Raw genomic sequence first — 10,803 nt, 5'->3', positions numbered from 1 at the left:
AAGATTTCAAAGAGGTCGCAACATCTAACTAGTTAAATCTAACTTGTAGAACGCATATCCTTGTGAAAACGGTTGCACCTTATTAAAGGCGAGTCGCGAACCAAATTCTAACCAGTTAATCAGTTTCAGGTACGAATGTTTGCCAGAACAACCAGGAGATTCTTGCAGAAGGTGCTAAGAACTCATAAATATGAGACAAGGAACCCGCTCCTGAGGAATTCGTCCGTGAGGGTGAGTTTCCAAAAGTGTTCGCGAACGTACAATCATTCGTCGAGATTCCACGAGTGCGTACTCCTGCTCGCGATCCTTCGGTCGTGCTACATCATTACGATCCCGGAGAGATCTCTATTTATCGAGTTTGCTGTGTGGCGGCCGGGGCGCGCACCGGCGCCCATTAAACAACGAGGCAACGGGGTTCTCGCGCGAATTGCTACCCCGGGGATCACGAAATCGATTCCGAAAACCGTTTTTTACCGGCGGAAAAGAAATACCAAAAGGCGAAATTACGTCTGGAACGGGGGCTGAGGTCGCAGTCTACCGGAACAGAGAGACTCGTCCGTAGTCGCAGTTTGTCGGCCAATGGGACCAGACAGAAACGCAATCGCAATGCAGGCCAATCCCTCTGCCCCGTTCGTCCACCCGCTCGCTCGCCCTCCCGTTCCCGGTAATGACAATCATTACGGGGAATGATTGCAGCGTCGGGTCCGCCAGCGCGCCAGCCGCTATTGGGGGATGGAAACCACCTTATAGAGTCTCTCCTCGGTCCTCGATGCGAGCGGATTGTCACATGCTCCCGGCACGGCAAAGTGTTTCCTCTTCGTGCCGACTTCCTTCGGGACTCCCGACAGTGCGAAAAGCTCCCTGTATCGACGACCCGACCGACGACGACACGGGAAACCATCGGTCCCGGTGAGCCGCGAAAAATGGCCGACCGACAGCTTCGATCCGACAGTTCTCCCGATCACGTGGACAAGCCTGAGTGATCGAACAACACGTTCCATTGTTGAGTGATCGCGAAGTACGAGCGCTGTGTTAGTTGCTGGTTTTCCTCGGAAGATTCTCGCGTTCCTGTGGATTTTTTAAGTTTTTCGATCCGAATCTGAGACAGTTGATACCTCGGAGTGACCTTTCGATATCGGTGAATTGCAGGTGGTAGTCTTATCGATTGCAATGGACACGAGGCGCGAGGAGACGCGGAAAAGAGTTCGCTGACAAGGACCGACGGCGGCCGTGCTGCCAGAAGAATATGGCGGTCGGGGCACCACGTGACCGGCCACCTGTACGGAAGGCAGACCTTGAGGTAACTGCAATTGATCGACTACGTAATTACGCATTTCTCTAAAGTCCCTACTAAATGTTGAGTGTATTCCCTTTTGCCGCGGACGCTATGGCCGGTTTCTTCCGCTTTGTGTCTCTGAGAGAATGCGTACTCGTACACGTTACTGTGTAGCACCTTTGTGCAAACACAGAAAAATATATTACGTCTTTTGATCGGTCTTCGTGCAGCCCCGGATGAAAGAAACTCATTTTTACTTGAATATATTATAATTTCACTCTTATTATACGACACGTGTTTGCTGTACGGCTGTCGAAGCGGGAAAAAGAACGTTCGTACAAAAAAAGTCACACATGAGTTGAGCAGAATTTGAGGAAAATTGGTCTTCGAAATACCACAAATATTTCCATCTTCTTTTGTGATATAGAATTTGGCAAATAAACTATTTTTAAATAGTACTTTGTTAATTATTATTACATACTACTATATACTACAATATTTCCATATGTAACAACTATTTCGAAAAAATTTATTCGCCAAATTCTGTATAACATCACAAGATAAAAATATTTATAATCTATAGAATATTTAAAAAATTAATTTTTTCTTAGCCCTGACTAAAAGTCTTCACTTCAACAAATTTTCATAATACAGCAATATCCTTGAATTCGTGCAACCTCTTCGTAGTTTTGCAATTCATTGCTCATTTTTGCTTCGAGCGCATAAAGTCCACAGACTACTTCTTACCTATCCCATGCCACTAACACGTTAATCTATCTTCGATTACAGTGGTTCTCATCTCTGCGAACAGAGCCAAGTTCGACGCGAGTTACAACGATTCGAAGCGTGCGGAATCGGCCATCGGTTTTGCGCCGGCCTGGCATTCCTGCGACAGTCTGTGATTCGATTACTCAGTCTTTCCATAACTGTGTCACTGGTTGGATCGTTGCCAAGTTTGTCCAAACCTCAGGGTTCGAAGCGTAGTATTCTTATTCTCGTTTGGGGGTTACACGATAATTGTCGCTTGGGAACTGATCATTTCCACATCCCGCGAAAGAGAACTACAACGTTCGAGAGGATCGGTAGCAATTACGCTGAAATATTAGTACTCCTTAACCCTTTAACGCTGACGCAGTAAAAAGAAATTTAGTTGTTAGTTGTAGTTATTCTAAAATAAATGATAGCGACCATATTGTAGAACCGAGATTATATACTAGTTCTCCAATATTAAAATCATCTGTTATTTAAATACTTTTTTCTTGTAATCAGATCAATGAAAGGCAAATCACACACGAAACGATTTATTCTGCAAATTATGTGTTCTAAAATCTAAAATTATTATGTGAACATTTATGCCACTCTGTCGGATAATTGTATTCTTAGACCGGTTAATCGAGATTCTACTGTACTACATAATAATAGATAAGAATTTATAATGTGGTATCAATGTATTTATGTGATAATAAGGTTTTTTTAATATTTGAAAATTAATGTCACAAAGTTAATGTCACAGAATTAATGTTACAAAATTAATACCATTCAGGTTATTACGTTATTTCTATATCAGTGAATAAAAAATAAAGATCTGCATTTCGTACGTACATCATCGTTAAAGGGTTAAGCATAGCCAACTCCATCGTTATGTTCCTCTTCCAAGATTAATAGATCGAACGGCTGACAATAATCGTTTCGAAAGATCCACAATTATCCTCGGCTTTCTCCGAAAGTACGGAATCGCTCTCGCGGTTCGCTCGAATCGTACGAAATTCCGATCGCGGGCAAAAAAATGTCGCCGCGACCGGTTGTACCATAGTTAGTAACGAACCGAGCAGATCATGGGAAGTCAGGAAACAACGGCTATACTTCGCGAAGTACGGCATCCTTTAGAGGGAAATGCCGGCTTCCTCTGTCCATGTCCTGCACCCTCTTTCCCATTAGGAGACGGAAAAGTGTCGCGGAATGCGTGCGCGCGTTCTGTGAATGGGACGGGGAGAATTCTGTGTTCGTTTCAATTGATTCTTCGGCGCGGAATGCCGCGGAATGCGTCGAAGTACGTTTCAATCGAATCGCAGACTTTCAGAACATGCTAGAGTTTTAGCAGCCGATGGTACGCAAATATGTTGATGGCCATTGAGCTTGGAAGACCGCGGACATTTGTCCCGGTATGTTAAGCTCTAGAGGAACTGGATCATTACCGATTGTTGCGGAGAATGGATCTTCATTACCTTCACGAAATAAGTCTTCGTCGAGTCTTATAGAACGAGTCTTCGTCGATTTTTAAATAATGAATCTTCGTTGATTTTTATAGAACGAGTCTTCGTCGATTTTTATAGAATAAGTCTTCGTCGATTCTTACATAATGAATCTTCGTCGATTTTTGTAGAATGAGTCTTCGTTGATTCATACATGTTGGATAATGGTTTCGACATTTATACGAATTCGTGAATCAGAGGTTTCAAGTAAGAGAACATGTTTTAACGCATCCAAAGTACAATAGAACGAGACAGAGATAGTGTATCATAGGAAATAAAAGAATACATAATATAGGGATTGCATAATCATCGTATAAGCGTTCCGATCACTATTGGAACGTTGACTATACTTATTGGAGGGAGATTAGGTACTCGATGATACAGTTTAGGGCTGAACAAGTACTCAACTTTCGAGTGAAATATTTAGCGGAAACATTTGTGTTTTTTGTAGAGGAATCATTGGTAAAGAGTTTTATCTCGACTTTTTCAATTCAAACACTTGAATTAAACTTTTAGAGATCTATTCAAGGCTTCTAATATTTATAAAAGTCCCCGTCGAAGGAGTTTCCACAGAAGTACATTAGTGACTTCGACAATTATAAACGTAGAGATTCCGAGTTTCGGCTGGTAGATTCAAGGATAACTGCAGACGATTACCTTCCATACGATGAGATCTACGAATCTACATTACCTTTTAAAGCAACCTGCTACGTTATCACGCGACAGTATAGTTTTAAACGAATCTGGTTCACATTGCAGCCTTCGGCGCTCCCAAACTAAAATATAGGCAAACTGCTTGCATCATTGATACTGCATCAACTCTTAATTCTTTAGCTGTGTGTGGCGAATATATTCGTCATGATTAGATGACAATTGTAGGGTCAGAGGGTTTAAAAAAATTAGTAGGATTTTTAATTGCAAGAAAATTACAAGAACACAGTAATAGAAAACTTTTAACAAAATATACGACAAACGTCGCACGTGGACCTCTGTGATTTTATAGCTTTCTAAAACACTTGTTTGTGTCCTAACAAGTATACTCGCCTTACAATTGCAATTAAAATTTTTCTATAATGTACCTGTAAATTTGCGATATCTTAGAGTTGTATCTAAGAATTGTAGAATAGCTTGAGTCACATTTGAGTCTACGTCGAAGTATAGCATCGTCTACTGCTCGTAAGTTAACCCATTCGCTGCCAAGCCTAAATTATATGAAGTCATTCCCATTGCCATTTATATTTCATCATTTATATTTTATCATTCTCTATAAGAAATAAAGTATTATTTTTGTAAAAAATTTTATTTGTAGTATTTTTTCAAGTTTTTTACATATTTATATATTTATGTTTGTGGCCACAAAAAATTTGCTAATTCAAAAGCCTGCATGTTATAATATATTTAAAGTAGGACGAGTATACTCGTCCTGGCAATGCGTGACACCATGCCAAAGACGAGTATACTCGTCCTTGGCAGCGAATGGGTTAAAGGAACATTCGTCGGACGACAAGAGGTATAGAAAAACGTCCATTCAGCAACCACCCCATGGAAAACAGAACGATTGTAAGCCGCGTTATCCTCGAATCACAGAGAATCGCAACAAAATGGCCGATCGGTCGATCAGGTATTGCGAATTGAATTTGATCGCAGGCCTGATGGAGTACCTATCGTATCGGCGAGTGCGTGCAGGATGATCTAGGAGCCAGGGTAGCCGAGTTCACGGAGGTGTGTGCGAGCCTCGCAAGAAACTCGCTCATTGTTCGTCTCCTCCTCTCCTCGGTTTCTCTGCCGGCGACAGGTAAAGTGCGTGCACGCGTGCATGCGTGCCTGCATGCCATGCACCGCGCGGCTCCGGTGCATGTGCACACAGCGCGTAGACCGCATATAGCCGTCGCGGCGCAACGTGCACACCGCTCGGCTCGGTGCAGCGTGTACCGGAGTCAGAGAGCCGCTCAGGGCTATCATTATGGCGGCAGTAGACACTCCCTCCTTATCGCCGGTTTCCAACGCGAGAGTCCCGACCGACCGACCGACCGACCGAACGAACGAACGAACGAACGAACGAACGCTCGCAGCTCTCCGCTTCGCCATCATTATATTTTCCGCGGCGAGAAAGGACGCGCACACGCGGCCGTGGAACACGCACACGCTCGAATACGTTTCCATCGTACGTACAGGTGAATCCGGTCACCGTCGGAATCGAATCTCTTCTCTCTCGCGCGGCTTAAATATACCCACGCGGTCGGCTTTGATACTGTGTAACCGATAGTTTAGGCGCAGAAACTGGATTACCAAGCGCCGGAAAAAATCGATCGGTTTTTTGGGTCCGGGGACCCCACGACCGAGAGAAGGCTCCGGTCCCGGGTTTTTTCCGCCCGGCTAATTGCGGTTATGGCCGCACGGTTTTGCGGACTGGATACCCGCGGTGCGCGCGGTTCTCTCTTTTTTTTCGGGGGATTTTCGATCGGGTATAATGAAGTAGCCGGCGGAACAATTAACCAGCGGAGTCCTGATCGCCGTGCCGGCGTGTGTACGGGATCGGAATGAAAATCGAAGACACTCGCAAAAAAAGATGGTATGTCTTATTAAGTGCGGTGACTGGCATGCGCGATCATTATGTAAGAATTGTGCAATGCACTGCAACTAATTGCGAGGAGTTGCGTGCCTCGCGAGGTTTAGTCGGAGGAAAAATTGAACGAGGCGCGTAGAAAATTCTGTTACGCTCTCGCGTACTAGTCAGCGATCGTTTTTGAAATCGATCGGCATATTCGTGGAGGTCCATTTCTCGGCGTTCTCCGACATTGTATTGGTGCCTCGTCCATTCGCGGCGCGATCATTTCGTTCTCATATAAAGAATTCAAACGGAACAGTTTCAAACGGGGTGTTCACGGCTTGGAAGGGTTAAACCACCCCTCGATAGTCAATAAAAAGGTGACGTCTGGCTCGAATCAACTTCCAGTCCGCCGGACCTGAACAATATACTCTAACACGTGATTCTTGATAAAGTCCGCCTATTAATTGGCAGCGAATCTTTATTCGATTTTCTAAGGATGAAATGTGTTTTTTTATTATTTATTTAATACTTACGGTATTTGTTAGAGATGGCGAAACAATATTAGAGTCGTAGTTAATAGTTAATGACATGAATGTTAAGTATGTTGTATCACATTCGTGACAGCTGTGTCGTAAGATAGTGATAAATGAAGCTACTATGAAGAAATTCTATCCGAAACAAAATGGTGTGAGGATTTCTTGAATTCTATGCGAAATAAACATGGCCTGGATGAATTCTGAGATAGACGATGATACAGCAGAGTGATTTTCTAGTTTCTGATCATTTTATTGACTTTGTTTAGCCACCGTTAATCAGATTAGAATGATACAATCATTTCGAGCCATGCGAACCATGTTTAGTGTGGGAAAACAAAATGGTGGGCAGGTACAGTGTTAGAAGACAAATAAGAGTCTTCGTGACCGATTTAGAGGTACTAAAAGATATTGTTCATTTCTAAGCTATTGATCAGATAATTTCTAATCATGCTATTATTTCTGTTTGTCCACTAATGGCGAAACTAGTTTCTAATAATTTTATCATTTTCATTTCTTCATTATTGACGTCTAAATTGCAGATTATATGAATTTATAAGGAAAATGAATAGGCCAAGTACAGTGTTATGAAGATATTATACCTATTTAAGGATGTTGTTATATTATATTCAACTTGTTACTATTAGTAAATGAAGGGAGACATTGTCATTTAATTTATATATCTTACAATAAACTCGGACAACTTTGGTTCCGCATAAAGATACGCAGTGCAGTGCTGACATTAAAAAGGAAACTATTATCAATATCCTGAAGATTTTTGTGCAAATTAAAAATAATCTGTCACACTTGCAAGAGGTCAAAATTAGATCAACCTATATTTAATCCATTTAGTAATTCGAATAAGTCAAGAATGATTTCACACCTTCTAACACCTTTCTATTACCGTGATAACAGCATAAAATCCTCGTTCTAACGAATGAACGATCGCGACCGCATTGGAACAGGGGAAATCAAAATGGTGGTGAAGCAAAGTGTTAGACGAGGCATCGATAAAAAAAAGCGCGGAGTGTTTCCGATCTCGGAAGCGGGATCAGGGGACAGGAGGCGCAGGCCGTAGGGGTAGATGGTTCGATAAATTAACGGGGCCCCGGCTAGGTTGCGTAATGGCCATTGAAAATTTCGAAAAATCGACGGCGCAATGGTTGATTCCGATCGCAGAAAAAAGAGAGGAGGATTTCTGATCGAGCCGGGGCGCGCAACCACCACCACACACCCTTGGTATATTCCTGCGGCTCGGCATCGCCACGAGGGTTACACCGGGTTCACCGGGAGCGTACGGGGTCCCGCCATTGGTCGGGTCGGTTCAGATTCATTAGCACGCGAGCGCCGATTGGCCGGCCGCGAGGCTATCGTCTTTTTGCTTTCTGGCCGGCTCGCGCGTAATGACGTGCTGCGCGTCTCGGCTCGGCTCGGCTCGGCTTATATGCAACCGAGCGATCGTGCATGGCAGATAGGTTTTGCCCCGGTGTCTGCATGTGCACATCGTCCTCCACCACAGAGATATACCGCGCCGGCCCTCGTCGCCGCCGCCGCTTCGTTCGCTCGCTCGCTCGTTCGCTCGCTCGCTCGCTCGCTCGCTCGGCTCGGCTCGCTTCGTGTGCCGGGCTTGGTGGCGCGGAATGGCGCGGCGCGCCTCTCCCTGGTTCACCGGTGTTCACACGTACAGGAAGCGGCCCGACCGAAACTCTCCAAGATACCTCGAGGGGGGCCTGTGTGTGTTACCTGCATCGCAAATGGGTCTACGCCACGCAGCACCCAGCCCCGAGACCCCCGAAACGATATATGTACGCCCTTTTCGCTTGCACCCTCGACGAATCGCCGATCGAGAGGGGACGCCGAATCGCCTGATCGAGATCCCCAGATTTCGCGAAAAAAATAATTACGAGGCCGCAGATACGTCCACGGACAAGCAAGCTTGCGAGAAGGGCAGCCGGACTCCATTTTGAATTCTTCCTTAGCCGGCCGCAATAATATCCTGCTCAAGTATCATTCAACTTTCTTACGGCCGTCCGGCATCTTGAATGGTTCGTTTAACCCCTTGACTTCCTACGAATTAATTGAGCACATCCGATCCTCTTTGCAGATGATCTCGTTCGAATTAGCACGGTTAAAACAGTTATTGAATTGAAATTTTAACCCTTATATCATTTACAAGATGGCAAAGTATTCTAATAATATAATAAATCTTCGTTATCAGTCACATTTCCTAGCGATATCTATTTCGAGTACAATCGTCCAAAATAATAATAATAATAATAACTGGTTAGAAAGGATATATACTTTGATATTTTTATTAAACTAAAAGTTCGAGAAAAGTGTTGCATTTAAATATAACATGAAAGAAATCGGATATACACGGTATAATTACAGTAACATAATTATAATTATTGTACACATTCACAATATAATAACAGCGTTATTACAGTTTTTTTCTCTTGAGTTTTTAGACTTCAGTTTTCTTTTACTTCCAAGTTTTTGTATTTTATTCGACCTTACGGAACTGCTACATTATTATTACTTTCTCCCGCTGTAATAGAGGCTTTACTCTACCGATGAATAAAATTATTATTATTATTACTTATAACTCACACTCTTCGAAGAAATTGCTACAGCCAACTAACAGATTTGCAGAGACAGAAACAAAGGAAAACTCTTCCGAAAGTCGGCATCGCTGATTCGATCGTCACCGGAAATTGAGTCGGGAATAACATCAGTTATTCAACACCATCTTCGAGAATGACTGCCGAAGACTGTTCTCCGGCGTGCTAACCACACGGGCAAGGACTCGACACCATCCTTTTTCCTGTTGTTCTTCCGACACAGACGCGGTATTAATTAAAGAGAACCTGATCGACGTTTTTTGCCCGATTAATAAAAGTGGATCAGATTAGTTACACGTATGCTAATCGTGCGATTACGAAGAGACTACGAGACGAGCCGGCAATCTTTTCTGTGTCGGTTCTCCGCGTATATACTTGTTCAACCTGGTGATTTACACTCGTGGTTTTGTAGCGTAACTCGAGTGTCTCTGGCCTGCACGTTCCCTCGCCGTTTAATTACCGATCCAGACCACTGTTTCCTCTTAACGTCATAATCGGCTGGAGGGCCGTGACTCTTAAATCGGTTGCTCGAGGACCAATGCGCGAGTGTCGCGACAGTACACCCCTATGCATCGTCGAGAGGGCGCCGGGTTCACGTGCAAGGGCGGCTTTCGAGGGCCCTAGGAATGCCGTCGAAAGCACTTCGCCTAACGCGGAGAGAACCTCCTGTCTAATGCCTCGGAAAGAATTGTCTTTCGTTATCGAGCCCTCTGCCACCCGTTTTTCAACCCTTTCATATCGAACTCGATCGTCCTGCTCGAAAATAGGAGATGATACCTTCGCATCTATTTCGAGAATTTTCCTCCAGATCTGTTGTTACTTGGCTTCCGCATACTTCGGATCGTTGTCATCGCCTTGTAATCTATGCGGATTGTATGCATTCGTTGCGAAATTGGATAATGGTTATTTAAAATAGCTGGAGCATTGCGAGAATTGCGAAATATCAATGTATTATTTTCTATTCATTCAAGTTATTGAAAAAAGAAAGGACTTGCTATGTTCTTTATGGAGACAATTTTTATTTCGCTTAAAAATCCGTAGTTTATTAATCAATTATTAACATGTTTTCACAGTAATCCTGTTAAAAAGGAAATTTATCATAAGTTAAAGTTAATATGGCCACATTCATCCTTAAAGGATTAACATATTTGCTATCAGTTAGAATTAAATTTTTAAATTAATTTTGCCTGAATAAAGAAATATCTTTAATAATTTGTAATAGAACTAGCTTCATGACTTCAATAATTATGCAATAAAATATATGAACCCGGTCATCTAACTGACAATTTTATTATTAAATTATCTGAAAAAGATACATATCTTCTACAATACATTATGTCGTAACTTGAACTAACAGGACGTGTAAAATTATGTGACGAATGATAGATGAAATAGTAGACTGGGGATTTTATGTTTTTATGAGAAACTGAATAGATGAATTTAGGATTGCCTCACAAAACGTTTCGTTCGCACGAAGACCTAAACTTTCGTCCGAAAATAAGAACGGTGAACAGGTTGGTGCCAGGTTGTTCTGTCTACGAACATTTTCGTGTTTTCCCAGGGGACGCGG

At 43.1% G+C, this 10,803-nt stretch overlaps 1 protein-coding gene across 1 annotated transcript; it reads left to right on the top strand.

The window, feature by feature from the left end:
* Positions 1-686: 686 nt before the first annotated feature.
* On the top strand, positions 687-2,454 carry LOC144467645 (uncharacterized). Its single transcript, XM_078176536.1, has 3 exons — positions 687-909; positions 1,150-1,300; positions 2,066-2,454. The coding sequence occupies exons 1-3, from the start codon at positions 687-689 to the stop codon at positions 2,412-2,414; spliced, it is 723 nt and encodes a 240-aa protein (XP_078032662.1). The 3' UTR covers positions 2,415-2,454.
* Positions 2,455-10,803: the final 8,349 nt, after the last annotated feature.

Source organism: Augochlora pura, chromosome 3, assembly GCF_028453695.1.
Source record: "Augochlora pura isolate Apur16 chromosome 3, APUR_v2.2.1, whole genome shotgun sequence".
In the NCBI taxonomy this organism is placed as follows: domain Eukaryota; kingdom Metazoa; phylum Arthropoda; class Insecta; order Hymenoptera; family Halictidae; genus Augochlora; species Augochlora pura.
This window is presented reverse-complemented; position numbering and strand designations above follow the sequence as displayed.

Bases quoted from the DNA above. Each gene is read 5' to 3' on its own strand.
- LOC144467645 (XM_078176536.1), top strand. From the start codon at position 687: ATGATTGCAGCGTCGGGTCCGCCAGCGCGCCAGCCGCTATTGGGGGAT. The intron at 910-1,149 runs GTGAGCCGCGAA...GGTGAATTGCAG, and splicing joins ACGGGAAACCATCGGTCCCG to GTGGTAGTCTTATCGATTGC. The intron at 1,301-2,065 runs GTAACTGCAATT...CTTCGATTACAG, and splicing joins TACGGAAGGCAGACCTTGAG to TGGTTCTCATCTCTGCGAAC.